The sequence below is a fragment of the Somniosus microcephalus genome, chromosome 1 (assembly GCF_052327205.1).
Source record: "Somniosus microcephalus isolate GS21.2 chromosome 1, FLI_Smic_1.0, whole genome shotgun sequence".
Lineage (NCBI taxonomy): Eukaryota > Metazoa > Chordata > Chondrichthyes > Squaliformes > Somniosidae > Somniosus > Somniosus microcephalus.
Window position 1 is genome coordinate 304,371,265 of NC_140987.1, and position 22,632 is coordinate 304,393,896.

The 22,632-nt window shown below is 44.0% G+C and overlaps 1 protein-coding gene across 1 annotated transcript in view; it reads right to left on the minus strand.

Moving 5' to 3' along the window:
• mpdz (multiple PDZ domain crumbs cell polarity complex component) overlaps positions 1 to 22,632 on the minus strand; it is a 399,568-nt gene that overhangs the window by 135,239 nt on the left and 241,697 nt on the right. The window contains exons 24-25 of the mRNA XM_085986223.1: positions 17,057 to 17,161; positions 10,502 to 10,588 (exon numbers count right to left, since the gene is read on the minus strand). Of these exons, the coding sequence (XP_085842349.1) occupies positions 10,502 to 10,588; positions 17,057 to 17,161 (192 nt within the window). The remainder of the gene's footprint in view (positions 1 to 10,501; positions 10,589 to 17,056; positions 17,162 to 22,632) is intronic.

A 22,632-nucleotide genomic window follows, 5' to 3' on the forward strand; every position in this document is an offset into this window, starting at 1 on the left:
ATAGTGTAACGATAGTGAACGATAAAAGTGGTTTACCACATTCACCCCTTGTTTAAATTTGAGTCTGGCGGGGTGAAGTGTACTACCAGTTCGGGTATGTCAGTCTGTCCGGAGGCCTCGTAAGCCTTTCTGATCGGCGCAGCAGCGGCGGCGGTGGTGCAGTATCCGATGTTAATGCTGGTGTCTGCGTGGTCGGCGAAGGCTCGTGGGGTTCCGGCATGCCGTCTACCTGGGCTGGATTTGGGGGGGTGGTGGGGGGTAACGGTGGTGTCTCAGGGGTGCCCGAGGGTGCGAGGTCTCGTAAGGAGACTGTGTCCTCCCGCCCGTCTGGGTATGCCACATAGGCGTACTGGGGGTTGGCGTGCAGGAGGTCCACCCTCTCTACCAGGGGGTCCGTTTTATGGGCCCTCATGTGCTTTCGCAGCAAGACGGGCCCCGGAGAAGTCAGCCATGTTGGTAGCGAGGTTCCCGTAGTCGACTTCCTGGGGAAAACAAACATTCGTTCATGGGGGGTGGTGTTAATGGCAGTGCAAAGCAGTGACCGGATGGAATGCAGCGCTGCCGGGAGGACTTCCTGCCAGCGAGAGGTTGGGAGGCCCTTAGACTTTAAGGCTAAGAGAACGGCCTTCCAGACAGTCGCGTTCTCTCTTTCCACCGGGCCGTTCCCTTGGGGGTTGTAGCTGGTGGTCCTGCTTGCAGCAATACCTCTCGCTAGTAGGAACTGGCGAAGTTCCTCGCTCATGAAGGATGAGCCCCGGTCGCTATGTATATAGTTCGGGAACCCGAACAAGGCGAAGAGGTCGTTCAGGCATTTGATGACCGTGGTACTGGTCATGTCTGGGCAGGGGAAGGCAAAGGGGAAACGGGAGTACTCATCAATAATGTTGAGGAAGTACACATTACGGTCAGAGGACGGGAGGGGCCCCTTAAAATCGATGCTCAAGCGCTCGAAGGGGCGGGTGGCCTTGATCAGGCTTGCTCTGTCCGGCCTAAAGAAATGCGGTTTGCATTCGGCACAGGTTTGGCAGTTCCTGGTCATGGTCCTGACCTCCTCGATGGAGTAGGGCAGGTTGTGGGCCTTAATGAAGTGGCAAAGTCTGGTGACCCCGGGGTGGCAGAGGTCGTTGTGGAGGGTCTGCAGTCTATCAATTTGCGCGTTGGCGCATGTACTTCGTGATAGAGCATCTGGGGGTTCGTTCAGTTTACCAGGCCGGTACAAGATATCATAATCGTAGGTGGAGAGCTCGATTCTCCACCTCAAGATCTTGTCGTTCTTGATTTTGCCCCTCAGCTTGTTATTAAACATAAAAGCGACCGAGCGCTGGTCGGTGAGGAGGGTAAATCGTTTGCCTGCCAGGTAATGCCTCCAGCGTCGTACTGCCTCCACGATCGCCTGGGCCTCCTTCTCGACCGAAGAGTGTCGAATCTCAGGGCCCTGGAGGGTCCTTGAGAAGAAGGCCACAGGTCTCCCCGCCTGGTTAAGGGTTGCAGCTAGGGCGAAGTCGGATGCATCGCTCTCCACTTGGAAAGGGATAGACTCATCCACCGCGTGCATTGTGGCCTTAGCAATGTCTCCCTTTATGAGGGAGAAGGCTGCGCATGCTTCTGCCGTCAGGGGGAAGGAGGTGAACTTCATGAGGGGTCTGGCTTTGTCCGCATAATTGGGCACCCATTGGGCATAGTAGGCGAAGAGCCCCAGGGTTCTCTTCAGCGCCTTTGGACAGTGGGGGAGGGGAAGCTCCATGAGGGGGCGCATTCTTTCGGGGTCGGGGCCGATGACTCCGTTCTCTACTACGCAGCCGAGGATGGCAAGGCGCGAGGTGTTAAACACACATTTCTCCTTATTGTAGGTGAGGTTCAGCCGTTGGGCCGTATGGAGGAATCTCTCCAGATTAACATCATGGTCCTGCCGGTCGCGGCCGCAGATGGTGACGTTATCTAGATAAGGGAACGTGGCATGCAGCCCGTTCTGGTCAACCATCCAGTCCATCTCCCTTTGGAAGACCAAAACCCCGTTGGTGACGCCGGAGGGAACCGTAAGGAAGTGGTAGAGGTGGCCATTCGCCTCGAAGGCGGTATACTGGCGGTCCTCAGGGCAGATAGGGAGTTGGTGATAGGCCGACTTAAGGTCGATGGTAGAGAATACCCGGTACTGTGCAATCTGATTGACCATATCAGATATGCGGGGAAGGGGGTATGCGTCCAGGTGGGTGTACCGGTTTATGGTTTGGCTGTAGTCGATGACCAGGCGGTGTTTATCGCCGGTCTTAGCGACTACGACCTGGGCACGCCAGGGGCTGTTGCTTCTCTCGATGATGCCCTCCTTCAGGAGTCGCTGCACCTCGGAGCTAATAAAAGCTCTGTCCCCGGCGCTGTACCGCCTGCTCTTGGTAGCGACGGGTTTACAGTCGCGGGTGAGGTTAGCGAACAGGGAGGGGGGCGGGACCTTGAGGGTGGATAGGCCGCAGGTGGTACGCGGTGGGCGGTTTAAAAACTGCTGGTTGTAGACTGTGAGTGGGGGGAGGGGTCCACCGTATGCCAAAGTGACACTTTGAAGGTGGGATTGGAAATCCAGCCCTAGTAGGACGGCAGCGCAGAGCTGGGGCAGGACGAGAAGTTTAAAATTTTTATACTCCGTGCCCCTAACCGACAGGGTCACAACACAGTAGCCGCTGATGTCTGTAGAATGGGACCTCGACGCCATCGAGATCCGGTTGCGCGTTGGCCGGACAGTGAGGGAGTAGTGGCTCACCGTGTCTGGATGGATGAAACTCTCCGTGCTTCCGCTGTCGAACAGGCAGGTCGTGGCGTGGCCGTTTACTTTGATGTCCATCATGGACTTGGACAGGTGATGCGGGCGAGCTTGGTCAAGTGTGACGGAGGCTAGTGTATGGCTGAGCGAGCTGCTGTAGTCTGCGGGTGAGGCGGTGGTCAGGTCTGGAGACAAGGTGGCGGTCGAGTGTGGTGAACAAAATGGCGACGCCCACGACGTTGAATAAAATGGCGGAGAAGATGGCCGCCCCCACAACTCACGAGGCACTGCCGGCGTCGGTGGCCTTGATCAAAGATGGCCACCCCCACGATTCACACGAGGGGATACTGGCATCTGTGGCCTTGATGAAAGATGGCCGCCCCCACAACTCGCATGAGGCACTGCTGGCGTCTGTGGCTTTCCCCCCGCAGGCCTTCGCGAAGTGGCCTTTCTTGTGGCAGTCGGAGCAGGTCGCGTTTCTTGCAGGGCAGCGCGCCCTCGGGTGTTTCGCCTGGCCACAGAAGAAGCAGCCGGCGGCCCGATCGCGGGGCTCCGATGTCGCAGCCGGTACCGGGGGTGGCGGTCCCGATCGGTTCCGGGACACCGACGCTGTGGTAGGTCCCAGAGGCGGCGGTGCGAGGGGTATTGCGGCCGGGGTCGGGCCCGAGTCCCAGGGTCGCGCAGCACAGTACCTGGAGTACGCCTCGAGGTCCCGATGGGCCACTTCCAAGGAGCGAGCAAGGATAGCAGCTGTTTTCAGGTCGAGGTCCTTTGATTCCAGCAGTCTTTGCCGTGAGTAGTCTGACCGAAGGCCTTTCACGAAGGCATCTCGGATGTTTCCATCTGTATGTTCTGCAGCTGTTACGGCTTTAAAGTCACAGTCCCTGCCGAGTATTTGCAGCGCCCGTAAGAAATCATCAACCGACTCTCCTGGCTGTTGCGAGCGGGATCTTAGGAGATGCCTGGCGTACATTGAGTTTACAGGGCTCCGATACTGTTCTTTTAGCAGGTTGAGGGCGTCCTCGTATGTGGCAATGTCCCGGATGAGTGCAAATACTTTAGGGCTCACCTGAGCGGTCAGAACTCTTAGTTTGGATGCCGGAGGCACGCCGGATTCTCCCAGGTAGGCTTCGAAACAGCTCAGCCAGCGTTCGAAGTCGAGGGCTGAATTCGCAGCCTGTGGGTTTAGATCCAGGTAAGGCGGCCGGAGGGCTCGTAGCCAGGCCGGCTGCTGGGGCTGTTGTAGATGGCCGTTTGGCTGGGGCTGTACGTCTGACTGGTCGTTTGGCTGCTCCGTTGTAGACATTTCAAAATTTAGCCAATAAAATTGATATACCTATCAATTCAGTTCATGAAAAGCGACGAGTTAAGTTAGTAACTATAGGTTTTTATTGGCTAAATAACAGAGCCCACCCTCGTGGGTGATCGGATCCAACAAGGAGGAATACCAGCCAGTCGACCACCTTTATACCTGGGCAAGCAGGCGGAGCCATGGGCGGAGTCAGCTGTGGTCAGCCCAGGTATAACAGCGTGGCAAGAGGTGACCTTGTGTAGTGATACAACAGTGTAAACAGTGATAACCATAGTGTAACGATATAAACAGTGATAACCATAGTGTAACGATAGTGAACGATAAAAGTGGTTTACCACACACTGATGTTAGGCTCACTGGCCTGTAGTTCCCCGGTTTTTCCCTACTTCCCTTCTTGAATAATGGTACGACATTAGCGGTTCTCCAGTCCTCTGGCACATCCCCTGTGGCCAGAGAGGTCCTGAATATATGTGTTAGAGCCCCCGCAATCTCTTCCTTTGCCTCACACAGCAGCCTGGGATACATTTCATCCGGGCCTGGGGATTTATCCATTTTTAGGCCTGCTAAAACCGCCAATACCTCCTCCCTCTCGATGTTAATATGTTCGAGCATATCACAGTCCCCCCGCCCTATTTCTATGTCTACATCGTCCTTCTCCATAGTGAAAACAGATGCAAAAATTTCATTTAGAACCCCTCCTACATCTTCCGGCTCCACACACAGATTGCCACTTTTGTCCCTAATGGGCCCTATTTTTTCCCTAGTTATCCTCTTACCTTTAATATACTTATAAAACATCTTAGGATTTTCCTTTATTTTGCTCGCCAGTGTTATTTCATGGCCCCTCCTTGATCTCCTAATTTATTTTTTAAGTATCCCCCTGCACTTTTTGTACTCCTCCAGGGCTTCCTCCGTCTTTAGCCTTTTGTATCTGCCAAAAGCCCTCCTTTTTTTCCTAATCCATTCTCGTATATCCCCTGACATCCAAGGTTCCCTGTGGTTTTTGGAACCACCCTTGACCTTTACGGGAACATGTTGCCATTGTATGATCTCAATCTCCCTTCTGAAAGCCTCCCATTGCTCCGATGCGGATTTTCCTACAAGTAGCTGATCCCAGTCCATTTTGGCCAGATCCTGCCTTATCCTATTAAAATCGGTCTTCCCCCAATTTAGAACCTTTATTTCCGGCCCATTCCTGTCCTTTTCCATGACCACCTTAAATCTCACCATATTATGGTCACTGTCACCAAAGTGCTCACCTACTAGCACTTTTTCCACTTGGCCGGCCACATTCCCTAGAATTAGGTCCAGTACCGCCCCCTCTCTTGTAGGACTTTCTACATGCTGGCTCAAAAAGCTCTCCTGGATGCACTTTAAGAATTCTACACCCTCTGAGCCTTTCACATTCTGACTATCCCAGTTAATATTGGGGAAGTTGAAATCCCCCATTATTATTACCCTATTATTTGCACATTTCTCTGAGATTTGCCTACATATCTGTTCCTCTATCTCCCCCTGACTGTTTGGAGGCCTATAGTACACTCCCAGCAAAGTGCTTGCCCCCTTTTTGTTTTTAAGCTCCACCCATATGGCCTCATTAGAGGAACCTGCTAATATATCATCCCTCCTTACTGCAGTAATTGACTCCTTAATTAATATTGCGACACCCCCTCCTCTTATACCTCCCCCTCTGTCTCGCCTGAAGATTCTGTACGCCGGAATATTGAGCTGCCAGTCTTGCCCCTCCCTCAACCGTGATAGCAACAATATCATACTCCCATGTGTTTATCAACACCTTCAGTTCATCCAACTTATTTGCAAGACTCCTTGCATTAAAATAGATGCCATCCAGCCTTGCCCTTATATATTTGCCCTGTCTACCAAGCTGACTTGTTTTTTTCTCTATAATTGGCAGCACATCACCCCCTATTTCAGCTCCCCTCTGTATCCCAAGTTAGTTTAAACCCCCCCCAACAGTGCTAGCAAACCTCCCCGCAAGGATATTTGTCCCGCTCTGGTTCAGGTGCAACCCGTCCGACTTGTACAAGTCCCACCTTTCCCAGAAGCAGGCCCAGTGATCCAGGAAAGTAAAACCCTCCCTCCTACACCAACTCTTTAGCCACGCATTCATCTGCTCTATCCTCCTATTCCTATACTCACTAGCACGTGGCACTGGGAGTAATCCAGAGATTACAACCTTTGAGGTCCTGCTCTTTAATCTGTTACCTAGCTCCCTAAATTCTTGATGCAGGACCTCATCCCCCTTCCTACCTATGTCGTTGGTCCCAATGTGGACCACGACCTCTGCCTGCTCACCCTCCCCCTTAAGAATGCCCTCCAACTTCTCAACATAATGGAGTCCCTCATCCCTGCTATCATCCTGGTAAACCACCCCTGTACCCTCTCCAATGCCTTGACATTCTTCCTAATGTGTGGTGCCCAGAATTGTACACATTACTCCAGCTGAGGCCAAACAAGTCATTTATAAAGGTTTAGCATGACTTCTTTGTTTTTGTATTCACTGCCCCTATTTACAAAGCCAAGTATCTCATACGCTTTCTTAACTGCCTTATCAACTTGCCCTCCCACCTTCAAAGATTTGTGAATATGCACCCCCAGGTCCCTCTGCTCTTGCACCCCCTCAAAATCTTACCATTTAGATTATACTGGGTCTACATATTGTTCCTCCCAAAGTGCAGCACTTCAAACTTATTCGCATTAAATTGCATCTGCCATGTGTCTGCCCATTTCACCCATCTGTCTATGTCCTCCTGAAGTCTGCTAGTAACAAGAGATAGAGAAAAAGGATCCGCAGAAATTGACCCTATCCAACAAGCACAATGTGCTATATGTGAGGATAAGGATAAAGACTGTTGGAAGGACAGCCAGAATGCTGACCACAGCACCTTGGAGTAGGAGGCTATCCAAAGGAGGGAGGAGGGGAAGCGTAATGATGTAGTTGTAGGGGATTCAATAATTAGGGAGACAGATAGCATCCTTTGTAAGCAAGATCGAGAGTCCCACATGGTATGTTGCCTACCTGGTGCCAGGGTGAGGGGCATCTCGAACCAGCTTAAAAAGATATTGGAGAGGGAGGGGGAGGATCCAGTCATTGTGGTCCATGTTCGGACCAACAACATAGGAAAGAGTAGGCAAGAGGTCGTGTTTGGGCAGTACCAGGAGCTAGCAGCTAAATTAAAGAACAGAACCTCAAGGGTTATAATCTCTGGATTATTACCTGAGCCACATGCAAATGACATTGGAATAAGCAGATTATGGAGGTGAACACATGGCTGAAGGAGTGGTGTGGGAAATGGGGGTTCCATTTCATGGGACACTGGCACCAGTAGTGGGATAGGAATGAAATGTTCCATTGGGACAGGCTCCATCTGAACCGGGTTCGGACCAGGGTCCTGGCTGAAAGAATAAATAGGGCGGTCACGAGGACTTTAAACTAGTAAATGGGGGAAAGAGGGCTCAGGTGGAAAAGGTAGTATAAATAATAATTCTGAAATAAACAAAAGGGAAGAGAGTAGAGTAACAGTTAGAAATTGTGCTTTAGGCACTACAGGTAAAGAGAAAACTAAAAGATGTAAAACAATTAAACCAGGAGGGAGAAATAGGAAATGTGTGAGTAAAACATTATAGCAAAAGAACAGGTTAGGCTGTGTGCCCCAAATAAGCATTCTTTAAACAAACGCATGGCGTATAAGGAACAAATTGAATGAATTGCAGGTGCAATTTCAACTTGGAGGGTATGACATGGTAACCATTACTGAGCCATGGCTGCAAGCCAGTCAGGACTGGGAACTAAATATACCAGGTTATAAGGTCTACAGGAAAGATCGTGAAAATAGTAGAGGGGGAGGAGTAGCCTTAGTGATTAAGGATGAAATCATTTCAATGATAATAGAGGATATAATGAGAGGTAAGCAGGTAGTGGAGACTATAGGTACAATTAAGAAATAGAAAAGGATTTAAGACTGTAATGGGAGTTGTGTACAGGTGCCCTGGTAGCAGCTGTGAAGTGATAGAATGCATAAATGAAGAGATTAGACAAGCATGAAGTAAAGGCCGAGTGGTTTTAATGGGGGATTTTAACTTTCATATAGATTGGGATAAGCAGACGAGCTCCTGTCAGAAAGGTAGTGAATTTCTTGTGTGTTCAGGATAGTTTTCTGCAACAATATGCCCCAGAAACAACAAGGGGTCAGGCTATAGTAGATTTAATAATAAGCCAGATTTAGTTAACAGCCTAACTGTGCGTGAACATTTATCCAATAGCGTTCATAATATGATCGAGTTCAACGTAGTGTTTGAAAGGGAGAAACGCCAATCACCTACAGTACTAAGATTCTAGATTTAGATAAGGCTGAATTCAATGCTATGAGACAGAGACTGTCTACAGTAAACTGGGTAAATCTGTTAATGGGTAAAACGACAGAAGATCAATGGGAGGTGTTCAAAAATTTTTTAATGTGATACACAACCAGTTTATACCCGAGGGGCAACAGCTCTACTTGCCAAAGAAAAACAGCCATGGACGACTAAAGAGTTAAAGCAAACAGGCATCCATCCCTTTGCATATGCTGAATTGTTGAGTATATTCAAGGCCGAGATATAGATTTTTGGATTCTAGGGGAAATCAAGGGATATGGAGATTAGACGGGAAAGTGGAGTTGAGATCGAAGATCAGCCATGATCTTACTGAATGGTGGAGCAGGCTCGAGGAGCCATATGGCCTACTCACTCCTGCTCCTATTTCTTATAAAACTTAAAGTAAAAGCATGCAAAAATGCAAAATCTAGCACAGATCCTGGCAACTAGGAGAGATACAAAGAACAACAAAAGGTGACAAAACAGATGGTAAGAGCTACAAAAGGGAGTATGAAAAGAAACTTGCAAGGGATATCAAAATCAACGTACGTTCTCTCGATTCGGGAACCGTTCCTTTATATTGGAAAATTGCGCAAGTTACTCCGCTATTTAAGAATGGAGAGCGGGAAACCAGGGAATTATAGACCAGTTACCCAACATCTGTTGTTGGGAAATTGCTAGAGTCTATAAGTAAGGATAGGGTGACTGAACACTTTGAAAATTTTCAGCTGATCAGAGAGAGTCAGCATGGATTTGTAAAAGGTAGGTCCAGCCTGACAAACCTGATTGAATTTTTTGATGAGGTGACTAAAGTAGCAGACAAGGGGATGTCTACAGTTATTATTTATATGGATTTCCAAAAGGCATTTGATAAAGTTCCTCATAAGACACTGTTAGTTAAAGTTGAAGCTCATGGAATTGAAGGCAAATTATTGACCTGGTTAGGAAATTGGCTGAGCGGCATATGATGGGCTGGAAACGTGCGCACAGTTCTATCTAGGTAAGAACAAATGTGCGCCCTTTACTTGGGCCTGAAACAGGCATTCATCCCTTTGCATATGCAAATAAGGGGCCGAACACCTGTTTGAGGTACCTACTCCTAGATCGGTTTGCCACAGAGAAACCAGGCCTAGGGATGGCCTGTTAGACCCAACCAAGAGGCTAAGAAACTTACCTGAATGAGAAACCGAGAAGAGCAGGAGTGCTCCTCCCAACCTCACATCAAAGTAACCGATCGCTGCCGCTTCCCCTGACCCCCACCACAACATCACCGCCGCTCCGAGCCCCGGCCTCTCACGCTCCTAGCCCCGGCCACCGATCTCCTGGCCCTGGTCCACGATCTCCCCTGCTCCTGGCCCAGGCAATCCCCGACCCGACCCTGATCCCCAGCCCCCTTACTTGAGGGGCACTACGGTGTTGCCAGTGGCCCGATCTTGCACTACTCTTTGCTGGTGGGCTCTGATGACACGCCGGCTCCAATATCTGGGAGCCTCGGGCCTCACCATTCAAGAACAGGGAAGGTACCCTGCACACCCAGAGATGGGCGCGCCCGAACCTCTGGGCCAAGAATTCTAATGAGCTGTACCATTTCGTGGCCGAAACATTTTTTTGGAAAAAGATGTTTTCATTTCTTTCCCCCCCCCCCCCACCCTCCAACTTTGCCCTTCTGCCATGAAGGTGTAGACTTCTGTGGGGTACAGTTCTAGAAGTGGTAGCCCAGAGTTTTTTTTAAATTTCAAAAGGTCATTTGTCACATCTGTGCCAAGACAGTGAACCCTGACAAGATACTCATCACAGCAGACCCTGATTTTGTCTTCACGTGTACATTTTACAGGGGTCACTAGACATCAATGTAGTTTTTTTCTCCCTCTATTCCAGGTGCACCAAAGCCAATGACAGTGCTGCTACCTCGACAAAAACAGAAGACAGGAAACCAGGGATCAATTCTGAGACATCCTCTGGTCAGTATCACTATCAACTGAGCTATCAGTGAAGTAAGACACAAATGTTTTTCTAACACCTTTATAATGCTGTGCCAGATACACAACATATTGACATACCGCCGAGCTTGTTTCCAGTTATTGGAAGATGAATTCTGTAGTTCACTCTCTTCTCCTTCACCCTCCTCCCTCTCCGGCAGCTCAGTACTAAAACAGAAACATTGATTTTTTTTATTAAATGCTTTACAATCAGTGAAAACATACCATCCAAATCATTTCAAATTAAAAAAAAATTGAGCATTGCACTTGAAAATGGAGACTATTCAAGTAATTTCTCAAGAAATATCTGCCCAATGAAGTCAAGTCTCATGAAGAGTGGAACTAATGGATTTTCAACCATAGGGAACATTTTCGGCCTCGCCCACCAGGGCTGTACAATTGGGAAATGGCATGTGTTCAGCCCATGATTATCGACTGGGTTAACATGTCTGCACAATTTCCAGATACGAGCTCCCAGTGTCAGATTGCAGAAGTGGAAAATTTACCCTAAATTGACAGACAATGAAAGAAATAATATGAAATGGAAAAGCTTCATTCTGTAGGTGTTTACCACAAGGCCATAATTGTAAAAATACTAAAATAAAAACCGAAAATGCTGGAGAAACTCAGCAGGTCAGGCAGCATCTGAGAAGAGAGAAACAGAGCATTGCAGCAAGAAAGTACAAGAAATATCAATAAGCAACTTTAAAATCTGCAACTTTTCAAAGATGTATGAAAATTCTTGTTTGTTTGGAAAATTGAAAGCTGCTAAATTCTGAACAGAAGTTCCTTCTCTGTGACAGTCTGACCCCAGAGTTGTTTTGCTCATCACTCTACAGATGCCATGGATTTCGCACCAACCAGTTAATGCAGTTTCCTGTCTATCCATTTAAAATACATTAGGTTCTTAGTCCTGCAGCATTATCCTGTAACTTTAAGCCTTTCAATACTGATGTTCTTTGTAATTTTCAAGTGGGTAAAAATAATGGCAAGAAAAGGCTAAAGACCATGCAAAAAAATGCAGTGCAACATATACAGCACAGTAATTAGCCAGCCACGTCTTTATTTGCTGATTGTGGAAAAAAGCAAAAAGCGATACATTAACTTTCTCATCACGAAGCTGTAAATTTTCTAACCTTAACTACTATCGAACAGCAGAGCATTCTGTAAGCAGTAGTGACACCATTGAGCTAAAACTGATTTACAAATAGGTGTTACAATATGCACAGCTGATCATAGCAGTTGAATCAGTTTGTAGATTATTTACGTTATATTTTAATCAAATATTTTACCAGATTTACTAGATTGATACCAGGACTCAGAACATAGGAACAGGAGTAGGCCATTCAGCCCTTCGAGCCTGTTTAATGAGATCATGGTGGATCTGTATCTTAACTCCATCCACCTGCCTTGGCTCTATATCCTTTTATAACCATGTCTACCAATCATCTAGCGATCTCAGGTTTAAGATTATTAATTGAGCTAATTAATAGTGGCTTCAGAGACTAGAGAAGCTGGGATCGTTTTCGTTAGAGCAGAGAAGCGCAAGGGGAGATTTAACAGAGGTGTTCAAAATCATGAACGGTTTTAACAGAGTAAATAACTGTTTCCACTGGATGGCGGGTCGGTAACCAGAGGACACAGATTTAAGATAATTGGCAAAATCATTTTTTTTTTTACGTCACGAGTTGTTACGATCTGGAATTCACTGTCTGAAAGGGTGGTGGAAGCAGATTCAATAATAACTTTCAAAAGGGAACTGTATATATATTTGAAAGGAAACATTTTCAGGGCTATGGGGAAAGAGCAGAGGAATGGGGCTAATTGGACAGCTCTATCAAAAAGCTGGCATAGGCATAATGGGCCAAATGGCCACCTTCTGTGCTGTATGATTCTATCATTCTATATGGAGAAATCAATGGGATAGAGATCATAACATAAATTCCTCTCAGCAGTAGATTTAATAGGGCATAAACAAAACAAGGCCAGGCCAAAGGTCTTCTCATGCTTGAATCTGTTATTATGTTACTATTGAATAGAATCTGTTCTGGCAAGGGAGATGTGATCATTAGATCCAGAGTATCATTCTAAACAATGTTCACTAAAAGTGTTTTTTACTACAAATTTTCAATGCCATCAATGACAGCATAAATCTAAACTCTGAAGAAGCTTTTAAACAAAAAAATTGAAGTTTTTTGTTTGAAGAAAAACACTAAAATAAAGGCACAGTGGATGAATGCGGATATGGAAAAAGTTTATAAATATATTGTTCCGTTAGAGTATTTAAAATGTTTATTTTGTTGTACAAATATTCCACTAAGTGCTTACAACATGGGAGGCAATTTTCAATTATTCAAGGAAAAGAGCACAACAACTTGACCAGAACCACACTCAAAACTACATTACGTATTAAAATGCACCACTCCACAAAATCTTCAGGGTCTCCTGGCCATGATAATGCATTCTTATTGTTTAAAGATTACCTTTGCTTACTTTCTGCAATCCACACAACCACATGTCTGCGAGGTCTATGAAATTGTACGTTGCGGATAGGTGAACCAGACTGGTTAAGCATATGTGATCTGTGATTAGTCCTTCATTCACTCCACTGAGCTGAAACTTTGCACCGTTATTACAAGCCAAGCTGGCAGCAGTGCATTAAATCAGTTCAACAGCACATCTGTCGCTGAAACTTAAATATTCATTACGTGGCAGATGGCTATAAAAAGAACCCGTTTTTTTATTCTGTTACCCAGTTCCCCTTTAATTTAAATCATGCTTTTTTTTTTTAAAACAGATGATGCAGATAGTTCCTCTTTACAGAAAACAGCACTGGCAGACTGACTAAAGTAACCGTACCACTCCTCAGCTCAAACAATACCATTAGCTCAGAATTTTTACTTAATGGCGTAACCTATTTAATAACCACTGAAAATAATCTTTTTTCTGATGCTCACACCTTACAATTATTTGTAAATTTTGTGCTTGGTTGTCACGGTATACTAAGTATTATGGTTCCACATCACTCCCTCACATATACAGAATTGTCCGCAGCAGCTGGAAATCCCCAACTACCTGAGGCCCAAGTCAAACCTCAAGCCCTAGCCAGAAGGCAGGCCTACGTGCAGGAAACTTCTTGCAGGTATTTCTAATGACCAATTTATGGCATGGTTCGTGGCTTTTTGCACCCCCCCCCCCCCCCCCACCCCAGAATTGTGTAATTTTGTATGTTTGTGTTGCATTCTGAAAATTATTCTAGCGGTACACACCAATGTGAGTGAACAAGGAAACTGGTATTCAAAAACCACAGTGAAAGAATTATTTGAAGAATTTGATTGATCAGTTTATTTGTTACTTGATGGTTCGAGAATGGTAGTTTTCAAAATTAATGAGGAATTCGATTGCTCAATTTCTGGCTAGTTATTCATTCTTCACTGGCTGTTATTGGTACTTTTGATTAGTTCATACTGTACTTAGTCAATTGGAAATCTGATTGGTAATTGAACAGATAAATTCCAATTTTTGGCCTCTCCCAAGGGTAGATTTTCCTCTGCCCTGTGCCTGGGCAATTGCCATTCTCCAGGCGCAGAGTGGAGGAAAATGGGCAGAGATCTGTTACATCAGGTCTCTGTTCCTAGTGTGAACTTCAGGATTTCTGGGGACTTGGCCACAATGTGACAATAGTAGGATTTCTATGAGGTAAGGGGTGTTCCCAGCCTCCAACCACAACTTCTTCCAACTCTGCTTGTTGAGCACACCATGAGAGTAGCGCCTGTTGACAGCTGGCAGAAGAACCCTTCCTAGGAAGACTGAAAGTGCTTGGACCATCTGGCTACTGCTCTCAAGCAAAGGTACTATCTATGTGAATAGAGTTTTAATAGTTCTGAAATAAAATGCATGGATTGCATTCAGCTCCTTAGATATATTAACTCCAACAGTTTTTGTAATGAGAAATGGACTACAATCAGAAAGTACTCAACTCCAACTGCCAAACCTATGTTACCTGGAGTGCTAATCCCATCGAAAACCAGTCTCAAATCCAACACAATCTGTGACCTTCATAAAACCGTTTTTTTAAATTAGCCACACAATCCACAGTGAACAAACATTTATTCACACAGCAAGACATGGTGTTATAGAGCACAGCAAGTGAGCAGAATTTTATTCTTGCTGTCTCAGCAGCTCTCTTGAAGTGTTGCTTTGTTTGGTGGCATAAAACAGTACTTCATGCCAAAGAATAATGCCAAATTTGAAGTTCCTGGAACACTCTCCATCTCCCAGAATTAAATAACATAATGGAGGAAATAGCAAAGCAAAAGTAAGCAAACTATTTCCTCTCAGCAAAAACATACATTTAGCACTGCTAAATGGATATAAAGGCCTGCACCTGCATGGGGGGGGGAAGGGGGAAATACCCGAGTCAGATTTGGAACCATCTATCTATCTTGCATCAATCATTGGGTGAACCCTGGAATCATGCCAGTTAATATAGAAAAATGAAATGTAAACAATTGACATACTTTCAAATTAGCAATAAAATAGTGGAGATAGCATTTAGGCCAGGCAAGCCTCAAAAAAGGAGGGGGGGGAGAGAAGAAACAGAATCAAATAATAAAGTGGGCTGCAAATATACAGGGTAATGTTTAAAAACTATAAAATTTAATTAATGCCTCTTCTCCCACCACTATAAGGTTGTGATGTTGGTTGAGGGATAAATATCGGTCAGGACACCAGGGAGAACTCCCCTGTACTTACATAAAAAAAGAACTTACATTTATATAGAGCCTTTCACGACCACAGGACATCCCTAAATGTTTTACAGCCAATGAAGTACTTTTGAAGGATAGTCACTGTTGTAATGTAGGAAATGCAGCAACCAATGTGTGTGCAGCAAGGTCCCACAAACAGCAATGAGATATATGACCAAATCATGTTTTTTTTTATTGATATTGGATGAAGGATATATATTGGCCAGGACACGTCTTTTACATCCCCATGAGGAGGCAGACAGAGCCTTGGTTTAACCTCCAATACGAAAGACGGCACCTCTGACAGTGCAGCACTGGAACGTCAGCCTGAATTAGGTGCTCAAGTCACTGGAGTGGGACTTGAACCTACAATCTTCTGACTCAGATAAGGCTTTTTACATCAAAAATGTTTCAAAGCACTTCACACAATGAATGACTGCTGTTATGTTAGTAAACTTAATTATTTAATGGCCTAAATTGTAGGTCCAAAAGCAAATGCAGAGATTGAGTTTGCTGGTGTACTCAAATAATTTGATTGTTAACTGTTCAAGTAATAATTTTGAGATTATCTGCTCATCAGAAGTCAATACAGCTGAAGGTATTCCTAACCCTGAACCTACCTTTTAGCTGCATGGATTTATGAGCAGAGGCCCAGTAACTATTGTAACATGCTAATATGCACTTAGGTCTTTCATCTTTACTATAGCCTATGAGCTGGCTGACAGCACACACTATTTGGCACATGTACAAGTAAAAAACACCAGTTGATAGAAAAGGGAAGAATATTTATATCGGATGCTCAATATCAAAATATCCTTGGAACGTTCATGTTGCAAAACGTTAAGTCTCAGCTATCATGTCTAAAACCACTCCGGTTACAATTTTTCTAACTCTTGACCTAAGTTCTTTTAATAACCTTCTACAGGTTGTAACTGGCATGGAGTTAGTGTATTTTGAGAGAGAGACAGAAACAGCAGTAACAATAGTGGAATTTAACAATTTAGGGCACGATCGAATACTTAAGAGATACTTCCTGGCTAAGGGTATACCTCTGTATCCAATTAGAATTTATGCTACTGATATTTTAGAGCCAGTAGTCCTGATATTCCTCTGGAGGACTTTTGGGCAACAGATCTGTAACAAGCAGAACTTTTACCAGTCCCTGCACAAGGAATGATGCAACAAGGGTTCTCATCTCAGCTGGGGAGGGATTTAACAGCAAGCCTGGCTGCTACTTAAGTGGATTGGCATTACAAGCGCAAGATGATGAATTTCAAAAATGTTGCCCCTTTGCTTTAGAGACTGGTTTCCCAAGAGTATCGATTGCTTTTAGAAAGTGAGCTTTTAAAGTTCAAATCCTCCTCATCCCAAGCCCTTAGCAACACTGGACATTAGGGATACACAGTGTTCCTAGGACACAAATGGAGGAACATATGTAGTATGAAGTATTTTCGTATTCACATGACATGATAATACATTTGTATGCAGACATATTATGTGTCTGTTCCCAAGTTTACAGGGATATCTGAATAATGGAAAAGGGACAAGAACACAGAATAACTTGGCGTTTGAGCTGCAAACTGAAACAAGCTCATAGCAATCTGTAAAGGTCCCTGTAAAATACAATTAAATTCTGAGTAAACATTTGTAATAATTATAATAAGTACTTATAATAATTAGCCTTTTTGGGTGACCAACTTAAACAGAGTTCCACTTTAGCAGCAAAATTATGCGTGATACATTAAACAGTAAAATGCACATTTAAAAAAAGTTGTGTACGTGCTGATTTATCATGCAAACATCATAAGAGAACTGCTAAAAAATATGTATTTACACTAATTTAAAAAAATGACTTTACACAAAAGCCGACAGATGAACTAGGAGTTACCTGGCAGGCAGCAATGATGAAGCAGTAGTTGTGGTGATTCCCTCAAGTTGTCGGCTCACGATGATACTATACTTTACCAGATTCTCTGCAGGCACATATGTGACACTACAACAAAATATGAAGAAAAAGATTTAAAAAAAAAAAAATTAATAAAAATACCATAAAGGAATCACATGCTTTACCATCCCATTTTCATGCAAGTATGAGGACCATCAAGGGCTGACTGCATCAATAGGACTACTCAGATATCTGAAATAGTTTTAGGCTCTAAAAAAGTGATTTGGAAATTCTAATATTTGGTTTAAAATACAGTTCATTTTAGAAAGTTAATATAGCCTAAAGTTGTTCTGACCTATAAAATAAACATTTGAAGCTTTAAGTACATCATTTTTCAGTATGGGTTTCACATCAACAACATATAGATTCCATAACTTATTAAAAAGAAATATAAATATGACCATATTTTGAACAGATAATTTTTATACCAAAGACCAATTGACAAACTGGCTCACAGCTCTTATTCATGCAATGGTTTTTATTTTGTATCCCAGGAGTTCTTTTTTCAAATTATAAGGGTGAGTCTTTTAATGAAGTTAATGACAAAACACAAACATTCCTTTTCAGTTACAAATCCTCTTTGAACTCCTATATGTAGGGTATTTTCAGAAAAATATTAAAATGACTAACGTCAGCAACAGCTCATAATTTTTCTTCAACCTAACCTGTCACAGTTGCAGAAGATCAATGTACAAAAAAATGTTCAATCCGCTAACTAGTAATTTAAAAGTTTTTAACCCACATGTAGGTGGGATCACTTAGATACCTTTTCTGTATCCCATTCATCTCGACTCAGTCCAAATCACTAGAATTAATTTTCAAGATAAATTTCCATTCACTGTTTTTAGCAGTTCAGAATTCAGATTCAGAAATACAAAACAGTACCACTGAAACCCCGTGATTATGACCTCGTTAAATTAGTAACGATGGAAACATGGTTAGTTTTAAGAATACAAAATAAAACTTGAAATTTATCCAGATACACTTCAATCATTACAACCTTCAAATACAATACTATTTTGTCTTGGCAATTATCCATTCTCAAATGTAGAGATAACTACGTAAATGCAATATTTTAAAGCTACATTTCAAAACAAACAAATATGTTTGCTGTTGATTTTAGAAGGGAAGATAAACTTACCACACTGAACTTGTGACTAAAGATCTGGTACATCCCAATAGCTTTAACTGAATACACTCTAAAGTGTTATTTTATTCTCCTATATTATGTTTAGACTGCTAAGTTGGTGCAGAAATCAAACTGCCATTCTTATTACTCAAGGACTACTTTGGCACTTTAAATCCTACCATAATACACACTCGATCTCGTACTGATAAGAAAAAGTACCCACTGGAACTCTAACCAATCTCTATCATGGTATCCCAATAACCACGAACAATTATTAACAATTATTTTTATTACCCTTCTCCTCCCATCTTTTTCACTTGGTTTCTATCCTTGCTCTCCAAAAGCCAGTATTGACCGATTCTGTGTATAACGGACCGACTTTGTTCATTTCAGCTTCACTAAAGTGACAATTTTTCCTAGTGATTCCAACTGTTACCAACAACACTGGATACCAAAATCTAAAAATAATGTAAAATACTCGCTTGTTTCAACGTCATGCAAATACACTGTGACACTCACCATTACCGGGTCTGATGCAAAATCACAATCATATTTTATTGCTAAATTTGTGAAAATCATGCTTCCCTATGAAAATCATCAGATTCATCCCCCAACTAGCTCCTCATGACTACTATCTGATGCTGCTGCTGTGTGCGGGTGAATTGAATGCTGTGGACTCCTTGCAGTACTATTGAGCAGCATTCAATTCCCCAGAGCAGTAGCACCAGATTGAAACTGGTAGGAGTGACGGGAAAACTGGCACAGACTGGCAATGAATCGAGGGAAGGAGAAAGGACAAGAGTGCCAACGTAAACTAGTGGGGGGGGGGGGGGGGGGGTAGGCGTGGAGAGGAAGGTTGCCAGTGTGAACTAGGGAAAGGGGAGGGAAGGTGAGTAAATAAGATTGGTTCCATGAACTGGAGAGGGAGGGGAGATAATTCATCAGACTTAGCAATCGAAAATATCAATACATATACAGAATAGCCCATAATGTTTGCCACAATCTTCCACAAGTTTCCAGTGGCTTCATTCTTACACATATGTACTTTACACACGACTGGATCGTTAGCAATTTATTTATTTGGTTAATGCTGATAATGCTAATGTATAAAATTATGAGGGGCCCAGATAGAGTGGATAGGAAGGACCTATTTCCCCTTGCAGAGAGGTCAATAACCAGGGGGCATAGATTTAAAATAATTGGTTGAAGGATTAGAGGGGAGTTGAGGAGACCTTTTTGCACCCAGAGGGTGGTGGGGGTCTGGAACTCACTACCTGAAAAGGGTAGTACAGGTAGACTATCCTTTATCTGAAAACCTCGGGACCAGCCGTGTTTCGGTTTTAGGAAAATTTCGGTTTTCGGAAGGTGCGCGAAAACACTTCGGTTTTCAGAGGTAATTCGGTTTTCGGGAGTGCGGATAAAGGATACACTATCCCTTATCCGAAAATAACGACTATAAATACTGTAGTTACAGGGATAAATACTGTAGTACAGTTTATTTGTAAGGAAAACATTCAGTAAAACTTCAAACATGTACAGGTACAAACTAAGCTAAATACCTGTACATAAACATGCAATAAAGGTACATTACATCTGGCTTGAGGATCTTGGAGAAGATGGTACAGTGTTGTCATCATTGTTATCAGGTTGGAGTTGGACATCTGAAGATGGGCCAGGAACAGGATTCTCAAGTGATGAAGCAGCATTACATCTGGCTTGAGGATCTTGGAGAAGAGGGTACATCAGTGTTGGCATCATTGTCATCAAGTTGGAGTTGGACATCTGAAGATGGGCCAGGAACAGGATTCTCAAGTGATGAAGCATGACTACGACAGACGGCCTTTTTAAAGACTTCTTCCAGTGTCATCTGTCTCATTAACATTGGTTTCTGTCTAAGCAGTCTCTCTTTAATTGAGTAAACTTGCATAATCTCTTGCTCACTGATAAATGCACGTTTTTCAAGGCCAGCAATTAACTGATCACACATTGTCACCATATCGTCTATGGGGATTTTGTCACCTGTGTTCACAATGTCATCATCATCATCACTACTGTCCTCATGCTTGTCTTTATTGAACACCATTTCAGCAATTTCCCCATCACTCAACGAATTCACAACAGGTGCATCATTGTCAATGTTCAGCACTTCTTCGATGTCAGCTTCCTCTAGCGTATTTACACTTTCGGATGATAAACCTTTGGCATAAGTGAGGAGGTTTGATATCATCATCTTCGCCTGACTGACAGGAAATCCTTCAAACTCGTCATCTGCAGGTCCATCTTCATGAAACATCGTTGAAGGCCAAAGTCTGTGCCAAGCATTTTTTAATGTTGGTTTGTCAACATCATTCCAAGCATTAGCAACTGCATAAATGGCATCCTTAACATTGAATTCTTTCAGGAAGCTTTGGATTCCTTCGCCTCTGTTGATTGCATCAAGCATAGAGTTCAAAAAAACGTCTTTATACTTGCTCTTCATGGAGCGTAAAATTCCTTGGTCACAAGGCTGTATTAAAGATGTCACATTAGGGGGAAAGTTAATGCCGAAAACATAACTTTTCACAAGAAGTTCAGGAGGGGGATGTGCGGAGCAGTTGTCCAGGAACAATAAAATTTTGCAGTTTTCTTCCAGTCCAACTTGCCTGCAATGAGCTCGTGTCGCTGGTACGAAGTGGTTATTGAACCAGTGAGAAAATATTCCTCTGGTTACCCATGCTTTCCTGCTCGCATAATAATGCACAGGTAAATTGCATACACCTTTCAAACATCTCGGATGTTGGCTTTTTCCAATCACTACCAACTTTAACTTGTGTGTGCCTGCAGCATTGGCACACCCAAGAACAGTCAACCTGTCCTTAGCATCCTTAAAACCTGCTGGTGCACTCTCATCAGCCGATGCTAATGTTTTTCTAGGAACGTAGCGCCAGAACAGAGCTGTTTCATCAGCATTGTAAATTTGTTCAGGACCGAGGTTTTCATCCGATATTATTTTTGCAAACTCATCTATGTAATTTTCAGCTGCTTCATGATCAGCAGAAGCTTTTTCACCACAGATTTTCAGATATCTTATACCATGACGCTTCTTAAATTTATGCAGCCAACCTTCTGAATATTCACACTCAACTTCAATGTTCAGTTCTTCATGGTATATTCTAGCTTGCTTCATGACCATCAAACCAGTCAGTGGCACACGTTCACCTCTGCGTTGTCGAATCCACTCAATCAGCACACGGTCAAGATCTTCATTTTTTGCCCTATGCAATGTTTTCCTAATTTTCATTAGTTTATGGTCATCACTGTCAGTGTAAAATTTCAACAACTTGTCTTTCTGTTTCTTTAAGTCATATACGGTGGTACTTCCCACACCATATTCTTCAGTAAGATGTCGCACAGACACACCACGATCAAGCTTCTGCAATAACTCCACTTTCTGCGATATCGATAATGAGCGATGCTTCCTTCTCTGCTTCTCACTGTTACCCATTGGGGTATCTGCAGCTCTTTTTAGCATTTTCACAAATTGTTAAAAGCCAGCAAATATCTAAGAGAGCAGCAAATATCTAAGAGAGCTGCAAATATCTAAGAGAGCTGCAAATATCTAAGAGAGCAGCAAATATCTAAGAGCAGCAAATAGCAACAAATATCTAAGAGAGCAGCAAATATCACACAGAGCAGCATAACACCTGCGTGGGTCAAGCATCGGCAGCGTCGGGTCATGCTTTGCGCCACTTTCGGCTTTCAGAGGTTTTCTGGTTTCGGATGTGTGGATAAAGGATGGTACACTATCTCTTATCCGAAATTGGGTGGGGTTCGGCGGGGGTGGGGTACGGCGGGGGGGTCGGGGGTCGGGTTCGGCCGGGGGGTGGGGGTCAGCGGGGGTCGTGGTCGTGCGCATTTCGGTTTTCAGAAGTCATGCTTTGCTCCACTTTCGGCTTTCAGAGGTTTTCTGGTTTCGGATGTGCGGATAAAGATTTCGGTTTTCAGAAGTGCGGAAAAATGCTACACTATCCCTTATCCGGCTAGGCCTGTAAGTCGTGCGCCACTCTGGTCATGTCGTGCGCACGACTTACGCTGACCGAAAAAACCTTCGGTTTTTAGAGGGTTTCGGTTTTCGGAAGTCCGGATAAAGGGTAGTCTACCTGTAGAGGCAGAAACCCTAATCACATTTAAAAAGTACTGGGATATGCACTTGAAGTGCCGTAACCTACAAGGCTATGGACCAAGTGCGGGAAAGTGGGATTAGGCTGGATAGCTCTTTTTTGGCCGGCACAGACATGATGGGGCGAATGGCCTCCTTCTGTGCTGTAAACTTCTATGATTCTATGAATGCTGAGACCTTTTGCTAAATGGTAGTTCATTTTGATACCTTTTAATTTGTGGTAGACAAGCC